The 19,137-nt window shown below is 37.5% G+C and overlaps 2 protein-coding genes across 3 annotated transcripts; both read left to right on the top strand.

Annotated features, from left to right (window-relative positions):
- The first annotated feature begins 407 nt into the window (after positions 1–407).
- LOC137806861 (NEDD8-activating enzyme E1 catalytic subunit) lies at positions 408–5,029 on the top strand. 2 transcript variants are annotated; one of them, XR_011080439.1, is made up of 10 exons: positions 408–622; positions 730–893; positions 1,010–1,212; positions 1,563–1,795; positions 1,863–1,925; positions 2,018–2,074; positions 2,279–2,400; positions 2,471–2,588; positions 3,883–4,266; positions 4,952–5,029. XR_011080439.1 is itself a non-coding variant. In XM_068607199.1 (9 exons), exons 1-9 carry the CDS (start codon positions 530–532, stop codon positions 4,168–4,170), a joined length of 1,341 nt encoding a protein of 446 aa, XP_068463300.1. In that variant the 5' UTR covers positions 408–529; the 3' UTR covers positions 4,171–4,909. The 2 variants fall into 2 exon arrangements, 1 of the variants encoding a protein (XP_068463300.1); XM_068607199.1 differs by lacking the exon at positions 4,952–5,029 and having other exon boundaries at positions 3,883–4,909.
- Positions 5,030–7,296: 2,267 nt separating this feature from the next.
- On the top strand, positions 7,297–8,137 carry LOC137806857 (uncharacterized). Its single transcript, XM_068607197.1, is given in 3 exon segments — positions 7,297–7,525; positions 7,626–7,829; positions 7,832–8,137. Coding segments are annotated over 3 exon segments (363 nt in total). The 5' UTR covers positions 7,297–7,393; the 3' UTR covers positions 7,859–8,137.
- The last annotated feature ends 11,000 nt before the right edge of the window (positions 8,138–19,137 follow it).

Raw genomic sequence — 19,137 nt, forward strand, 5'->3', positions numbered from 1 at the left:
TTTTTTCTTACTATTTAGACAGAGAAATAAATAGTGTATAAGTTAATTAATTAATTAATTAGACTAGTTATTAATAATAGTTGATTAAGAAGTCATCTTGTATTTTGAAGAAAGTTATTAGCTTAAAAGTTTTAGTTAGATAAGGTGATTATCCAGTTTTTCTGAATTAGAATATTTTTTTAATAAAAATACAATATTATTTAATAAATTTAATATAATACCAAGTTAAAATTTTAATTAATTTCTATATAATTATATTAATGTTTTTAGCAGTACTTATTACTAATCTAACACAATTTAGTTGTTGTGAAAATTTTCAGAATTATGATAATTGGTTATAAATTTGAACAATTTAAAAATAATTTGATCGAAATAAATAAAATCCACGACTAACATATATGCATTCATTGCTTAAAATTAAAGCCGAAAAAAAAAGGAAAAAGTGTGGAATTAGTGGAGAGAAAAATCTGAGGCGCGGGTGCCGGTGAAGAGAGCGTAGAAGGTAGGGAGTGAAGCATCTTCAGCTCCAATGGCGGATACCTCGAGTCGATCCAGAGACCTCGACAAGCTCCTTCTCCGCCCTGGCAATCTCGTCGGTCCCAGGTTCGAACCTGGCGCCGAGGTACTATTGTTTTTACTGTTCCTATTACAATTCTATTCAAATTACTACACACTCTCTCTCTCTCTATAGGGTTTCGGTTTTGTTCTCTTATATTTTCTCTGTTGCAGTTGCGAGATGACCTTCAGGCCTTCGCCAAAGTGTTGGTGGTAGGGGCAGGAGGTTTGGGTTGCGAATTGTTGAAGGATTTAGCTCTCACTGGTTTCCGAAACCTTGAGGTCATTGATATGGATCGCATAGAGGTTACTAATCTCAACCGCCAATTCTTGTTCAGGTTAACTTCACGCGTTTCTTTTGAATCCTCATCTTTTACTTGTCTAATAATCCCATTAGTTTTTGTTTTGGTATTTCATTTCTACAGTTTCTTTTGTTCACTTGCTTTGCTTGTAGACTTGAAGATGTTGGCAAACCCAAAGCCGAGGTTGCTGCCAAGCGGGTCATGGAGAGAATCAGTGGCGTGCAAATTGTGCCGCATTTTTGCAGGATTGAGGACAAGGAAATTGAATTTTACAACGATTTTAGCATTATTGCCCTTGGTCTTGATTCCATTGAGGCACGCAGCTATATCAATACTGTTGCCTGTAGTTTTCTAGGTGTGTTTTGTTTCCTATGCCTTTCACGTAAACTGCTTGTGATTTGCCTTTTGAATTATGGTCGCAGTCGTGGTTTTGTAGTTTCCTTAATATTACTGGAAATTTTGGACAAATAACCACAATTGTGGTTGCATTGTGGTGACAGACACCTAATAAATCATGATGGTGTGGCAAAAAATGTGGTCATGGACCATCTTTTAAAACTTTGGTTTTATATATCCTCCTTGTTTTATTATTGAATTGTTTTCAAGCAATGGTTTTTGTTTTGGCGCTCTGACCTTAAGTATAAGGTATTCAGCAGTATGCTTATGCTAATATTCAGTTTCTTTTCTTTTTGCTGATAATGCTAGAGTATGATTCTGATGATAATCCACGAGAAGAGACTATCAAACCTATGGTGGATGGTGGGACTGAAGGTTTCAAGGGCCATGCTAGGGTTATCTTGCCAGGGATCACTCCTTGCTTCGAGTGTACAATCTGGCTTTTTCCGCCTCAAGTAAAGTTTCCTTTGTGCACCCTGGCTGAAACCCCTAGAACTGCTGCCCACTGTATTGAATATGCTCACTTGATTAAGTGGAATGAAGTAAGTCATTGTTTACTCTTTCCGTTATTTGCAATGTCCATTATTTCATCCAGAATTTAATGTACAGGTTCATGGCGGAGTGGATTTTGATCCAGATAATCCTGAGCATATGAAATGGGTTTATGACGAGGTAACCACTATTTCATAGTGAGTTTCTTGACAGATTAATGTGCATTTTTGGCCACTCAATCAGTTAGACGTTTAATCATTTATGTTTTACAGGCCGTCAAGAGGGCTGAGCTTTTTGGTATTCCTGGAGTTACTTATTCTCTTACACAGGTATGTAGATGATTAAGTTGGATAATTAATCCATAGCAAATTCTCAGTTTTTGTGCGGTGTGTATAGTTTTGTACTTTGCTTTTCTCTAAATGATAAATTCCTAGGAATTCTTTGATGTTTATCTTGTTTACTGGGTTTTCCTGGTGATAGTCAGCCATATTCTCCATTTATCCATTTTCACTAAGAATTAATTGTTTTAATAGGGTGTTGTGAAGAACATCATTCCAGCTATTGCTTCAACAAATGCTATTATATCAGCTGCATGTGCTCTAGAAACATTAAAGATTGCAACAGAGTGCAGCAAAACTTTGTCGAATTATTTAACGTATGGCTGTTTTCTTATCAATGTTTGTCTTCTGGCCGTAAATATTATTGATTGGTTAATACCTCTGTAGGTATAATGGATCAGAAGGCCTCCATACCGAAGTGGCAGAATTTGAAAGGGACAAGGACTGTGTTGTGTGTGGTCCTGGTATACGTATAGAACTGGATACCTCAATCACATTGCAAAAGGTTAATTTTCAATTATCAACTCCTCAAGTTCTTTGTATATACATATATGATATATGTCTGAGTTAAGATACGTTTACATCATGTGTAAGTATATAGATTTATACCAAGTTCTAACCATTAATTTTAGTTAGTTAGGGGAAAGTTTTAGGGAAATACAAATATGAAAGAGAGTAGCACGTGACTTACACCTTGTGTAAACAGATCCTACGTATATGACAGTTGTGAAAACATTTGCTTATACGAGAATGATTACAACTACCAACAGTCATCGTATTAAAATTAAAAATAGTGAATAGTCAACGTTTATATACTTAGGGAAATACAAAATGATGCAATATGAAAGAAAATAACACGGGACTTATGACTTACATCTGGTGTAAACTGATCCTAACCTTATATATAAACTGATCCTATCCCTATGATAATGAATTCAGATTAAATTTCCATGTATTCATTATATCTCTAAAAGATTCATGATAAAATAAAATAAAATCTATAAAAGATCTTCAACTATTATTATTGCACGACTACCACCATGATCGTTGCTGCCACAGCTATCAAGACTATCATCGTTGCTTCCACTACGCCAATGATGGTAGTGACAATGTCATGGTTTTGGCAGCAACAACGGTCATCATAGTAGTGGTGATGACAGTGACGGTGGAATGGGTTAATGTTTATGGTCATGAATCTTTTATAGATTTGATTTGGTTGGGTGAATCTATAGAGATTTGATGGCTGCAAGATATTTGAATTTGTACTTTTAAGTATTTTAATCTTCACTGTCTATTATATTTAATCTTTATCTGATGGTTGTAATTTGTTCTTCTCACTAGAGCCACTCCTTGTGTCTCTGTGTGTATATATACGTTTAAAGCCAAATCTTGGATGCTTCATTATTAGTTTATTTTCAACCTCTGTTTCCATCTTCCTTTCCCCTTTTTTTTCCTTATTGATGGCTGTCAAGAAATTGTTAGAATGTTGAATAGGTAGTAGGATTTTGGAAGTATTAATCCTTGGAAAGTCTTCCTTTATTGGCAAAACCAGCCATTTTTGTTTCTTGAAGTACTCGTTAGTATGAAAGGTGAAATAATGTTTTTGTGATCTATTAAATGTTTTTCATCATGACTCCAAATCAGTGAAATTAGTACCCTTAAAATCTAGGGTACTCATGATATATATGTATTTTTCACAAGTGAACTGCTTAGTTATTTCTGTTTTTAAGCAACTCATCTTAATGCAACTTTAGCATAGTCCTTTCTGATGCGTTTTCTAATCAAATTGTGGTTAACAGTTCATGGATCTTTTGGAAGAACATCCTAAGTTGAGGTTATCAAAAGCTAGTATCATACATCGAGGAAATAATCTGTACATGCAAGCCCCCCCTGTTTTGGAAGAAATGACTCGATCAAACCTGAGTCTATCTCTTTTTAACCTCATGGGTAAACTGCCCAAGGATGTCATCCATGTGAATGGTATGACAATCAAGAACGACCAAAAGTTCTCTTGTTTGAGAAAATTGCGTGTTGTTTTCAAGGGAGTCGATGGGGTTACGGATATGGATACAGCTGGAGGAGCATAACTTACGCCATCCTATCATGTGTTGCTGCTTGAAGTTTTTAGGCTCTATTAGCATAATTAATGTTAGATATCTCAGCTTGTTTCCAATATTGATCAGGTAAGTTTTTACAGTTTCTACCCTGTCAAAGTTTTTCATAGACAAGCCAGTCAATAACACTTGATGCAGTGGATTGGTTGCCCCACAGGGTGACAAATTTTGGCAATTCCATTTTATCTTATGATCAGTTAGACTATATATGATGAGATTGAGTTGCTTTTATGTTTCCAAGTTCCCGAATTCCATCTCTGAAATTCTGAAGTTGGTCTTAACATCTTGGAGATGAACTGTAGAGAAATGTCCTCACAAGTATAATTTGGCAACGAATGGTTGAGAATTTTGAAGATTCTGGTATCTAGTTGCTATTAATATTTACTAAATTGAAGTCAAGGCGCCAATTTTGGATTGAATTCAGAAGGGGTCAGCTTACAGACGGGAGAAATGTGCTAAATAGAAACCATTAAATTATTAGCTTTGTACATTCGGGGGAATATCTCCCTGGCAGGCTAAAATTCAGGGTATATCCACAGATCTCTTGTTTGTTTCGTGTTTGAAAAGATTCATCACTGTGCCATACATTACAACTAACAGTAAAGGTGGCAACTTACATTGTTTGAGTCTTTGAGAAGTACTAATGATTTAGTACAACAAAGTCTGTTTAGTTTTTCAGTGGCTAATGATTACATGTCAGTTGTTTGTGTCATATTATTTAGCTAGAAATTCAAGTACCTGGTTGTGATTGCAGCTTCCGTGCAAGACATTGAAGAACATGCAAGCTACACTTCATATCATTGGATAAAATTTATTGAATATGTTGGTGGTATGATTTTAACTAAAAAAATCCTTGCAAAAACAAAAGCATTGAAAGAATATATAGTTGCTGAATTTGAAATAAACGACTTTGGAGAACTTAATATATTTTTGGAGATTGAACAAAGAAAAAACAAGGGATTATTCTTGACAAGAAAAATATGTTTAGACCTTTTAATTGAAATTGGTATCTTAACCATAATGTGTTATTATAACTATTTTCATTCTTGCTATTAATTATATATATGACAATAAAAAACAATGAAAGGAACTTAGTTTTAATCTAATATATGACATTTGAGATTTTTATTTGACTTCCATTTAATTCTCGTTCCCCAAATCATAATAGTTAAGCCCAGATCATTCTATGCTAGGATTTCATTTTTAGAAAAAGTGATACTTGTAGTCGTGATTTTATATTTCAGTTAGATAATCATTTTTAATAATTAATTAAAGAACTTACGTGTCGAAGTACTTATGTTAATGAATTCTGACAATTGTTTATTGATTTACTACTGAGACACGCACTCTTATCTAATACCATTTATTGTTGCTTAGAAAAAATTCCGATCATATATAGTCATTAAATTGTTTTCAAGCCATATGTATTCATACAGTTTTTTTTTTATTATAAATGAAACATTTTAAAAATTTGTGTTTTAATATTTTTAATTTTAATCATCAAAATATTTTATTATAATAAAAATAATTTTATATACAATACGTTAATTTTACTCATTTTTTAATTTTTATCTATACTTCATACATAAAAATTAAAATAAAATCTATTAATCAAACTAATTTTGGTTTAAATAGAAAAATATCGTCACAGAAGAGTTCTCATGTCATTAATACGATTAATTTGTTGGAAATAAAAAAAAAACTACTTGTTAAAAATAGGTAATTATTTTAATAAGAAAATATATTAATAACTTTTAATTATAATTTGGTTGTATCGTTTTAGCTTCTAGTTATTTTTTTTTTTTTAAAAAAACTGTGACAAACCAAAAAAGTGATTATCTTTTTACAGAGAAGTGATTATTTGATGAAAAATATTGTACATACGGGCGCTTAATTAAAAGCTTAAAACAATAAAAAAACATGTTTAACAGAGTTAGAGGCCAATAAAATTAATCTAACTTAAATACAATACCGCTACTATAATCAATATTGTTTTGATTTGTCAATCATTCAAAATTTCTACGATTGCAAGGCAAGCAATTTTAAACTAGGAATGGGCGAAAAAGAAAAAGGTAGAGAAACAATATAGCTTTTATGTAAACAACACTCACTTGGACCAAATAATAATGCTTCTTCTTCCACGTATTCAGGAACCACATTTTCTTTGGTCAAGGGTAGTACTTGGCAAAAAATGAGATTGAATATCCACCCAAAAGTAAAGAAAATAATTGACATTAAAAGTAACTATTAATAGAATATAGTTAGGCTAATGAACTGAGTGAACTATAATGACGAAGAACTTTATTTGTTGAATTTTAAAAAAGAAAACACTATATGAAGAGAGTTAAATTCAGGATGGTTAAATATGTATTTTTTTTCACTAATCTAAATTTTGGATTTGAAAAACCATTGGAATAAATCATTACGGTTTAATGTAACAAACGAAAATATTATAATATGGTTAACATGAAATAAATTGAAAATGTAGCAAAAGGCGAAAAATAATTTGAGAAAAAAGTAAAGAAGAAAAAGACATATTTAACCCGTAGGTGAAGTGCAACTGTCTGAAGAAATTGAGTTGCGAGTGTGACCTTTATATAATTGATTAATGATAGGAGGCATTATCCATGTTAAGAAGAAAAAGGTAGGAAAGAGAGTTTTGGGTGGAATTGCAAGTTGTGAAAGATGAAGAAGATCTAGTGACGGTAACATGCAGGATCTGTCTCGGTGGTTTAATCTTGACCAAGAGCAACCGGTGCAAGATAGAAAACGGATAAAAATTGATTGTTTACTGAGCCATGAATGTGATGAGTTTTTAGGATATGATATGAGGGTGGACCATTCAGAACCATGTGTGTATTTTTGGGATCATGAATCTGCATGTCATGGATTTAATATCTTCACAACAGTTGTTTCCTGCTGTTCCTCATCTCCTTTAAGATCAACTGGATAATATCACAACACACTTCCATCATTCTAGTGGGCTGCTTTGTGGGCCTCAGACAGATTGGCCAACTCTGCCCATGGCCCACCAACCCACATGCCCATCCCTTCCATCTCCTTTTCATTTCAACCCTTCTCTCTATTAAAACCTCCCCCACTTTTGGGGCAACACAATACAACAAACATAAGACACACATCAAACTTCATAGAAGGAGTACCAACTCTTACTACTAACTAAACTGCTTTCATTCTTATGGAGGTTGCTGTGGAACTAGAAGATGACCTCTTTTTTGCTGACTTGAGCAAGCAAATTTCTCTCCTAATTATGGATGAAGATGAAGATGAAGACCCCCTTCCTTCTTCTCCTCAACAACACCATTTCCAGGTTTATTCATACACACTTTTAAATAAAGAAAAGTACTTCTCTTCTACTTGTTTATTCAGAAAAACCTCACTTCAACTTCATTTTCTTTTTCTTATTTCAGACCTTTTCTGGATCATTGTATCCTCCTCCACAGTCTGCTATGTTCTATGAGCATGCTCTGAGAAGACAAAGCAAAGGGACAGGGGTGTTTATCCCTCAATCCACACAGCCTAGAAGGAAGCACAGGAAAGGAAGATCAAGCTCAAACGCAAAACATCAAAAGCAGTCTCCAGATACAAGAACGGCTGCTCAAGTTCCTTCAAATAAAGTACTTTCAAATCAAAAAATGGTTGAGGATATGTATATGTCTTCCCACAAATCTGCATAAGTTCTATCGATTAATTCACTTTGCCAAGTTTAATTACTTCTGTATTCTTTAGTCTTTAGGCAATAATTGTATGGTTATATATAGTTTGAAGAAACCATGTACAGTGAATATGTGCTGAGAGAGATGCCAGTAGAACAATTGTATATACAGTGGAGATTGGAGAATGTTTGTTATGAATTAGTTTTTAGGGGTTTAGTTCAAGTTTAAACTCAAATTCTAAAATTATGTACAAGAGAATTTTGCTAGTGGCCAATGTCTTGTAACCTTTAGGCTGTGTTTGGTAACATGGAAATAACTCAAAAATACATAAAACCAAACCATAAGTTTTGCTTATGACAGATACTTTCTGTTTCTTCATAACGATAGAGCAACAATACTATCTTTGTACCAGAACTTCCATAAAATTATTTTTTGCAAAGGTTTTTCAAACCACCCATGTCAGTTAAGCAACTGCCGCAACATATATATAATTATGTAACTTTCTTTTATTGCATATTATATCCTCAATAAAAAATTTAAAATAATTTTGTTGATCTAATCATTAAATTATAATTTTATATCATTTAATAATTATTGTTTCAAATTTTATTAATAATAATATATTTAAATTATTTATATTCTAATATATTTTAAAATATATATTACATCAATCTTAATCCATATAAATAATGTGAAAAGAACTTATACTTTAATGATAAGTTTAAAAAAATTAATTAAAAAATATTAAGCAATTAATATTTAAATAAAAATACGAATTCAATAATTATATATATTAGAAGAAACTATAATAACTAAGTATTTTATCATTCAATAATTTTATTTAAAATGGAAATTTTATCAAGTCAGCCTTGAATTATAAAATACATATTATCTTGATTCTTATTATGCATATTAAGTTTTATTAAAAAAAATAACAATAGTATAAAAATATGAAATTATTTATATTTTAAAATATTTTCAAGAAAGAGTATGTATTACTTTTTTTATTTATGTGAAAGATGTATAATTTGATTTGAGATTATTCTGAAAAACATGAGTGGCCCTTTATAAAGCAGTTGGATTGTACTTTCCGAATTCAAGAAGAGGAATGTTTATCGTCCCTCCCAAATGTTCATGAACGGTGAGGATTCCACGATCGAATATAGCTATATAAAAAAAATACTAATTGTAATAATTTTATTATAAAAATATATTTATATTTTATTAAATAAATTTTATTTATATATGCATTGTAAATACTGTTGTTACTTTGATAAATTTTAAAAATATTTATTTTAAGATACTTTTTAAGAGGTGCATGGGGAATTACTAAATAAGACAAAAAAAAAAAAGAGTAAACTCAATTCAATCCAATTAATTTGATTAGGTAATTGGACCCAAGTGAGACTCTTTGCATCCTTAATTAAACTATGTATAAATATGACTACAGTTATTATCACAATGTGTTATTACTATATGACAACTGTTATGTTAAATATTTCAATAACCTCGTGATATTATTATTCAGATGTCAAATCAAATTTAATCATTATGAATGATGTTTAATGAATTTTTGTGTCAATTTTCAATTACAAAAGATGACACATTTGATTCTCAGATATGTTATAGAAAGTAAAAGGTTGGAGATTTGTTAAATGTTGTGAAAGTTATAATGTGTTTTTTATTTGAAATGAAAAGGGGGAATTGAAGAATTGGGCTAAAAGTATAACCGAATAAGTATAATATATGAAGCTCAAATAATAAAGTTAAAGGAAGAATTTGTAAGTAGTGTGAGAAGTACATTTACACCACAAACAATTGACACTTCCTTTTAAGCCAATAACATTTTTTCTTCATCAAAACGATTAATTTTGCATTCATTTTTCACTAATGAATACTCTTTTCAAACGGGTGTTGAGACCTAGAGAACGATTGTCTTGCTCCTTTCTTAGGTCGATCGTTATCACTCTCAACTTCATGCTTCACCTTCCTCCTCTCGGTCGTCTGGTAGCATAGGCTGGGATGGTATCTGCAGAAGGCAATCCGACGATCAAGTCAGTCAGGGTGTCGACACTCGGTTGTCTGAGTACTTTAGATAATGACGTACCTGATTCTTGGAATCTGCGCTATTTATATTACCTTAATGGGTCTTCGTTGGTGGGTCAGCTTAGGAGGTTGGTTCTTGTTTAGGGTTGCGCTAAACAACTCTTAATTATGGATTAACCTTGCTAACTTGGTCAACCCATGACTCGTCGTCATGGGTCGGTCAGCCACGTGTCGTCATGTGACCTTTTATCGTGGTCGAGTGGTCAGTTGGTTCGGGATTCTGACCGACTCAGTGAGTCGTCCGGTCGTGCCAGCACTAGTGCAAAAAGGAAAAACGAATGCGACTATTTTATATTTATAAGGGCGATTATATAGCCGCACTTGATGAGCACGCATTCTTAAATCAGAGATTTACAAGTGCGGCTATTTAGCCGCATTCGTAAATGCGATTTATAAATGCGGCTATGGTAAATAGCCGCATTCTTATTTAATTATTTTAAAAAAATAAAATAAAACCCTAAACCCTAAGGCAACAATAGCGGTGGCAGCAACAACAACGAAGCAAATACGACATATCAATAACACAAACAGCAGGCAATGAAGCAGTGGTGACCTTCGTCAATACAAGAAAACAAATAGATAAGAGAAACGAAAAAAATATATATAAACCAATGGTGAAGAAGAAAGAGAACTCGAAACGAACTTACAATGACACAAAGAAGATAATGAAGGCTTGTAGAAAACAAGAGGAAGCACGAGAGCATAAACAAAAGAGAAAATGAAGCGTCAGAGAACCCTTCGTCAATGCAAGAAAACAAACAAATAAGTGAAACGAAATTTTTTTATAAACCATTGGTGAAGAAGAAAAAGAGTGAATCGAAACGAACTTACAATGTTACGAGAACACAATTAAACTCGTAGAAGAAGAGAGGAACACCATAGCAGAAATAAAGAGAAAACGCGAAGCGCCAAAAAGAAAGTATGAAAGCGTAAGTGGCGCGCTTCAAAATTAGGGTAAAAAATGATTTAAGAATGCGGCTATTAGTAATAGTCTTATTCGTAAATGAAATTAATTTAAAAAATGCTACCGCGTTTTGAATGACAGCGGCTAACCCTAAAACTGCATTAAATAAATAGTCGTTGTTTATACATTTTGTACTAGTGCAGTACACTTAACCCCCAAGCTCGAGGGCTAATGCAGCCAAAAAGACTGAGAATTGGGTGTCATTTGGTGACGTAATGATGGGTGATGTGATTGAAAGCGGCGCCTGAACGAGTGACGTGACGCCCATTTATGAGGGGATTTTTGGGAGCCAAATGACGTGGACCGTTGGATCGAGGAGATCCAATGGTTGAGAAATTTGTGACGTTTGGGCTTCTGAGACGTCCTCGGGCTATAAAGAGAGGTTGTCAACAGTGGCTTCTCACGCTTCCTTATTCACATTGTGCTCCGAGTCCCGAACGACTATCGTCGGTTTGTGTTGTTGTTCTCGTCCTTTCAAGGTTAGTGATGTCTTCCCACTCTCGTCCTACTTCTTCCACTTCGGCCGCTCCTTCTCCTCTTCCCGAGCCCCCTTTGTCTTCGTCTTCCTCGTCTTCTTCGTCCCCTTCCTCTTGTAACGAAATCCTTTCGATCAAGGCAATTCAAACCATTGCCCCCGAGATGGAGGAAGTAAGGGGTGATGACCCGGGCAGCGATTGTGTCTGTATGAGGGTCCTAGCTAGGTTGATCCCAAAGTGTTCAGAATCACGTTCGTCTTTCTGACGGACGCCTCTGTTTTTGATTTTTTGAATAGGGTTTCTGTTTGGAAGGCTTCTGCTAGGGGATCCCTGTTAACATTCGGTCCTTGTTCATTGACCGACCGAGTGTACAGGGAACGGTCATCCACCGAACCCCCTTTCTTCTTCATGTACTCTTGTTTGTTTTCTAACTTGCACGTGTCGCTTCCCTTTGACACGTTCACGGTGGGTGCCCTTCAGGCGCTCAACGTTGCACTCAGTCAGTTGCACCCGAACACGTGGGCGTCCATGCAGGCCTTTCGCGTGGTATGCCAAACTTTTGGTGTGCGTCCTTCTGCGTCCTGTATTTTGCATTTCTATACCTCTCATTCGTCTGACCTTATTAGTTGGCATTCATTAGTCAGTCGAGTGGACAATATTTTGTTCAAAGCCTACACGGCCTCCTACAAAAACTTTAAAGAGAGGTTCTTTCAAGTGTTTGTGGAGCTCACAGGTATGTCGCACTTCTTTGATGTTGTCGGGCAGCCTAGGTTTCCTTTATTTTGGACCAAGAAACCTACAAAGATAAAGGATTAGCCTTGTCCGGTCAACCCGAGTGCTAGTGAGCAGGAGATTTTCGCTCTTTTCGATAGCCTTCCTAGAAAAGTCCTCGCTCAGCTAGTGATGTCCTTGTACACCGAGTCTGATCGCGAAGCGGCCTTTGACGGTATGTTAACATCTTAGACCTTCTGTCGTTTCTTGGAATTTTCACTAACACTTTGTTTTTGCTGCAACAATCGCAAAAAGAGAAGTCCCCCAAGCGGTCGGCATGTTGAAAGCCTTCAAAGATCGTGTTAAGGAGAAGAAAGGGCGTTCGAGCCCCGAGACCCTGCAGACAGAGGCCCGAGCAGGGCAATCCCAGAAAAATCCAAAGAAGAGGGCACAGAAGGGTTTCAAACGACCATCAACCTCGACTCCCAGCCGACTGATGACTTCAACCGGTCTATTCCAACCACAGTCGCCATGCCGGTGGCGGCCGTTCAGTAGTCACCCCTATCGGTGTTGGGGGGTGACTTGCGCTTTGTTGGGGGGGGGGAAGTGTGAATCCGCCTCCCAGCACTGAAGAACTAATCTGGGCGGTCCCTGAGGACGACTTGCTCGAGGATGACATAAAGATGATATGCCGAGGTCTGATAACCCGACACGAGGCAACGGTGCGCGGTTGGTGCGTGGAGAAGGTCTCCCGCTTGGAGCACGAGCTCTTTGAGGTGTCGAGCAGCCTGAAACAAGTTGTTAACGCGAAAACAACTTATTAGAAGAAGCTATGCGATCAGGCTGTTGAGCGGGAGCTCGATGCGGCACAGATAGCTGAGCTGCAACGGTTGGAGGCCAACAGGGCAGCGACTTGTTGTCAGACTTCCTAACATCACTGCGCATCCTCCAAACAAGGTCTCCAGCTTCTTGGTCGAACCTTCGTGTTGTATCTTCTTGCCGCCCGCAGCTTGCATGCAGCCTCGCAGATTTTGCTCTTGTCGCGAAGTTCATTGATGAGGTCAAACCCAACCGCCAGGCTTTCTTGATTTATGTATAAATCGAAGAGTTGTCATCTGATGGACGACTCACCCACTTCTATCGGGATCATGGCTTCAGTGTCGTACATGAGGCTATACGGCGTGTCTTGTGTCGTCGTCTGAGGTGTGCACCGATATGCCCACAGGACTTCTAACAGGTTCCTCTGTCCACCTTCCCTTTGTTACGCCAAGTCTCTTCTTCAACTCGTTCAAGAGGACTTTGTTAGCGACTTCGACTTGACCGTTCGTCTGAGGATGTTCGACCAAGCTGGTCACAAATTTGATATCGAGGTCACCATAATAGGTCTGAAGCCCTCGATTGATGAACTACCATTCGTTGTCCGATATGATAATGTTCAGCACCCCAAATCAACACACGATATTCTTTCAAACAAAGTTTTGGACATTTTTGGCCGATATAGAAGCGAGAGGCTCGTCCTCTATCCACTTTGTGAAGTAGTCCACCGTGACCAGTAGGTGTTTCGTTTGACCTTTGTTGGGCGAGAAAGGGTCGATGATGTCCATCCTCCATATGGCAAACGGCCATGGCGATGTCATGATGTGGAGATCCTCCGATTTTGAGTGATGCAGGGGACCAAACTCTTGGCACTTCAAGCATTTCTTCACGTATTCTGCACAATCTCCTTGGACGGTCGACCAATAGTACCCTTCCCGGATAACTTTGCCCGTCATTGTTCGTGCTCCAGAGTGGTTATCACACGCTCCGTCATGAATCTCTTGTAGCACGTATTGTGCTTGTCCTTTGGTGAGGCATTTTAGGAGTGGCGTTGAATAGCCTCTCCGATACAGATTCTGACCGATCATCGTGTATTGGGCGCATTGCAGTCTGATCGCTTTCTCATCGCCCGATTTGCACGTTCCATGCTTCAAATATTGGATGATTGGACTTATCCAAGTATTGGCTTCGGTAATGGCCAAGCATTCGACATCCCCCACGCTCAGCTGTTTCAGATGAATCTGAAGGACTGATCGATGGTGGCTTTGCTTCTTTGTGGAAGCAAGGCGAGATAGCGCATCTGCTCGTTCATTGTCCTGTCGGCGTATGTGTTTGATGATGACCTTATCGAATTTGAAAATTGAATTGTCGACCGTGTGGTAGTATATCTAGAGTAGGGGCTCCTTGACTTCGAATTCGCCTTTGATCTGGCCGACAACAAACTGGGAGTCAATTTTGCACACTACCTCGTGGGCTCCGAGGTCATGGGTGAGGTTGAGGCTGGCCAAGATGGCTTTGTACTCGGCCTAATTGTTTGTTGCCTTGAAGGCAAACTGCAATGCTTGTTCAACTAGTAAGTCGTCTGGTCCTTCTAGGACGACCCCTGCGCCGCAAGCGGTCTTATTGGACGATCCATCCACATAGGCCGAACGACATCACTTCATAGAAGTAATTTGCGCCATCGGTCGTGAAGGTCGTCTTCTATTTGTTTTTGGGGTGCATGCTTATCTGGTTATAACCAGAGTAAGCGTCTAGGAAGCTTAGCACTCTGTGTCCGACCACCTCATCAACAGTCGATTGATGTTTGGCAAGGGATATGAGTCCTTCAGGCACGCTTTGTTCAAGTCTTTATAGTCAATGCACATTCGCCACTTGCCAGTGGATTTGGTGATCATGACTACATTGGCCAACCAAGTAGTATACCGGGCTTCTCGGATGAACCCGGCTGCTAGGAGCTTCTCGGTGTCTGCTCTGGCCGCGAGCCTTTTTTATTCTCCATGATTTCTCTTCATTTGCGCGACCGAGCGCGCTTCTTTGTAGATCGAAGGTCTGTGGCTTATGACTTCAGGGTTCACGCCTGGTACCTCGACGGTCGTCCAAGTGAAAAAGATCAACATTCTTCTTCAAAGCTTGATGTATGAGCTCGGCATCAGCGGTTGCCATTGTTGGACATGACGCAACTCGTTCTTCGCTTCAAGCCTTAGTTCCACCTCTTGATGATCGAGATCGATCATGGCGACTGCATGCTCTGCTGGTCACACATCTCTTTGAGGAGACCTCCCTCGTCCAGGCATCTTACGCTTGGGTGATCGACTACCAATCGCCTTCTGACGAGTGGGTTCCACTCTTAGGCTCTTTGCGTAGCACTCCCTTGCAACCTTTTGATCCACATGGATCGTCAAGATGTCGCCTGTGAAGTTGTCAATGTCAACCGACATCACCATTGGGTCATCCTAGGAAGGGTCGACACCCTTGAAGTCTTCATCTATGAACGTGATAGGTGACATCCTCAGCCGAATGGCCACATAATTGACCTAGTGCACAACGCGCAGATGCTTCTTCCTGGCGCTGTTTGAGTTGCCTCCCTAGCGAATCCACCAGCTATGGTGTTTATCACTTCACGGCCCCTCCTTCGGTCATCCCTTGGAGGGTCGTCCCTCCTCGTGCGGTGTTCCTATCACCGATCGTCCTCCCGCCCTTGGAGGTGTGTGATCTCTTTTCCTTGATGTTTCTTCCCTGCGCGGGGGAATGCCTCATAGTACGACTGCCTTAGACGAAGCGGCGCAAGTGCCCGGTCTGTATCAGCTCTTCTATCTTTTCTTTCAGGGTCTGACATTCTTCAGTCGAATGAACGGTATTCTGATGATAGTGACACTTCTTGTTGCGGTCGACGTTATCAGGACTTAGGGCCCTTCTGGGTGGTGGCATCAGTTCTGCACTAAGGGCTTCTTGCATAATCTTCCCCCTATCAGCATTGAGAGGTGTATAGCGTGAGAACCGAGGGCCACGATTATCCCGCCTGGGGTCTCCTCGTCCAGATCCGAACTTCCCTTGTCGCTCCTTATCATCCTTCTTCTCACCACTTGCCTCTGCCTGAGCCTAGTTTCTGAACTCGCGCAATTCTTCCAGTTGCATGACCTTAGCAGCTCGGCGCCTAAGTTTGTCCAAGCTTGTATCAAGTTGCATGCATAAGTTATCTGCAAAAGGACCCAATCGTAGGGCCGTGAGCATGTGGTGCAACGCCACATCAGGACTGAGATTTCGGATGCTCATGGCGTCCTTCCCGAATCGGTCGATAAATTTTCTCAACGATTCTCCCTTCTCCTAGCGGATGCTGACTAGGGCGATGGACGTCAGGTGATGGGGCCGGCTGGTAGCAAACTGGACTTCGAACTTATCCACCAACGTCTCAAAACTGTCAACATAATTAGGAGGGAGCTTCGTGAACCAGTTCAAAGCGCCTCCGTTCAGAGAAGTGGGGAAGACCCGGGATATGACTGTGTCATCAGTGGTATATAGACTCGTGTGGGTGGTATCTGCATCCATGTGCTCGTCCGGGTCGATCATTCCATCGTAACGGTCCCTGTTGAACCCCTTCCACTTGTCCGGTTGGGGAACTTCCATGACAAAGTCAGTGAAAGGGTGGCGACGACTAGTTATTGCAGTTCCGGTCGTGTTCAACGACTTGTTCGGGTGGGATTCACCATCCATCTCCAAGGTAGGACCTTGTTCTTTGGTTCTCTCTCAGTCTGAGGACCGGCAGCAGTGGCAAAAGACCTATCGTCCTGATTGGTCGGGTCTATGGACGGTCCTCCCTCTACAAGCTTCTTCATTTCCTAATTCTCCTTTTTGAGGTTCCTGATCTTGTCTTCGTGCGTCCTATTCATCTCGACCAACTCTTTCTGCAGAGCCATCAGCATTGCCGCTTGATCTGCCTCTGACATCCTCTCGCTTGCCATGCTTCGGGTTGATACCATCTACCAATGTTTCTTCGCACTGATCCTCTCAACCCCACGGTGGGCGCCAATTATTCTCGAACGGGTGTTGGAGCCTAAAGAACGATTGTCTTGCTCCTCCCTTCGGTCGATCGTTATCACTCTCAGCTTCCTACTTCACCTTCTTTCTCTCGGTCGTCTTGTAGCACAGGCTGGGATGATATCTGCAGAAGGCACGCCGACGATCAAGTCAGTCAGGGTGTTGGCACTCGGTTGTTAGAGTACTGTAGATAATGACATACCTGATTCTTGGAATTTGCGCTATTTATATTACCTTAATGGGCCTTCGTTGGAGGGTCGGATTAGAAGGTTGGTTCTTGTTTAGGGTTGCGCTAAATAGCTCTTAATTGTAGATTAACTCTGCTGACTTTGTCAACCCATGGCTTGTCGTCATGGACGCTAACCACGTGTCGTCGCGTGACCTTTTATCGTGATCAAATGGTCAGATGGTTCGGGATTCTGACCGACTCAGTGAGTCGTCTGTTCGTGCCAGTACAAATACATTTTAAAAAAATTATAAATATGGGTAACTTTGCTTGTAAGCACCAATTCAAAAAAATATCATGCTTACAAGTACAAAAACTGTTGGAAGAATTTTTTTATAAAAAATATATTTTTTCTTAAATTTTTCCAAAAATTTCTCTGACTTCACGGAAGTTTTATAGAGGTTGAATTTGGTATTTGGATATTTTTTTCAGAAATAATTTCGTCAATCATTTAGAATTAAAAATAGATTATGATATTTTGTAAATTGGTATAAATTGATAAAATATTTTTTTATTAAAGATAAAATTTGTATACTTATATATTATGAAATGTTTTTATATCTCAAGTTATAATGTGAGATCTCCTACAAATTATTTTTAATATTTTTTACTTTTTTTTTTAATTTTCTTAGGTGTTGTAATTTTTTTATAAGGATATTTTTTTATATATATTTTTAGATGTTATGTTTTTAGATAATTTGATTTACGAGTTTGGTAAAAGATTAAATATGTTAACGTTAACACTATTAATTTCATTTTATGGAAAGTGTTATATTAATTGACGTGACAAAAGTTATTGGGGGAGAAGAAAGGGGACACAAATTGGAGACATGTGATTTTAATTTGTTGAGGTGATATATGACAAATATTATGTTGCATGCATGTATTATGGAGTATTCCACAAATGACCACTTTCATAGAACTCATTTTTCTAAATTAAGCGATTATGTTGAGACATTTACGATAAATATCTATTTTAATTCTATTTCACTTAGGCAATCAACTACCACATTCAATTTCACATGCCTATATTACTGTTGTTGATCAAAATTTGCAAAGATTCAATATTCAGTCAACACTGCGAACCTCTAGAACAATGCATGCAAAAGTAATCACTTTGAAAATTCAAAACAAGAAGCGTGCATGCATAGATGATCACATGTCAGTTGATCTACTATTTATAGAAAAGTCGTGGAACAAAACATGTCTTTGGGTCATTAAACTTGTGCCTAGGTGGACTACTTTGGTTCATTGTATTTGGCTATTGAAATCATGCTTAGTGCATAACTTTTGGGTTTAATTGATAATTAACGTCAGGAAAATCAAAACTAATTCTTTCAATCTTAGTATAGATATAAAATGAGCATTTGTGAAAACAATAAACATATCGAAAAAGCAAAACAGAATAACGATACCGAAAATTTTAACATAAGAAATCTTTCTCAACTTGAAAAATAAAAACTCACGGATCTATTTCAGTAAATATAAAAAAAATTAGCATGTTATGCTTTCATACTCTTCTAAATATAAGTTTCGTTTAATATATTTAAAAAATTTAATAAAATTAATTATGTAATATTTTATAATATAAAAAAGCATAATTAAACTATTTTTAAAAAAAAAATATATCAAACTGAATCAAATCTGAGAAGTTAAATTGATAAAACCCTAAATTCAAGACGTTAAAAATAAACCAGAAACTTTAATCAAAAAGTTAAAACTGAAAACGCTAACCGAAAACTTTGATTCTCAATAACTTTAACCGAAAATCTTAATTGAAAATCTTAACTTGAAACATAAAACTCGAAGTTGTATCCGAAATGATGAACCGAAAAACCGTAAAAACATAATGCATAAAGTTAAAGCCTAAAATTATTTAACTAATGAATGTAGGAATACTCCATAATTTTTTAAATATGTTCAAAAAATGTT

The sequence above is a fragment of the Phaseolus vulgaris genome, chromosome 3, assembly GCF_000499845.2.
Source record: "Phaseolus vulgaris cultivar G19833 chromosome 3, P. vulgaris v2.0, whole genome shotgun sequence".
Classification (NCBI taxonomy): Eukaryota; Viridiplantae; Streptophyta; class Magnoliopsida; order Fabales; family Fabaceae; genus Phaseolus; species Phaseolus vulgaris.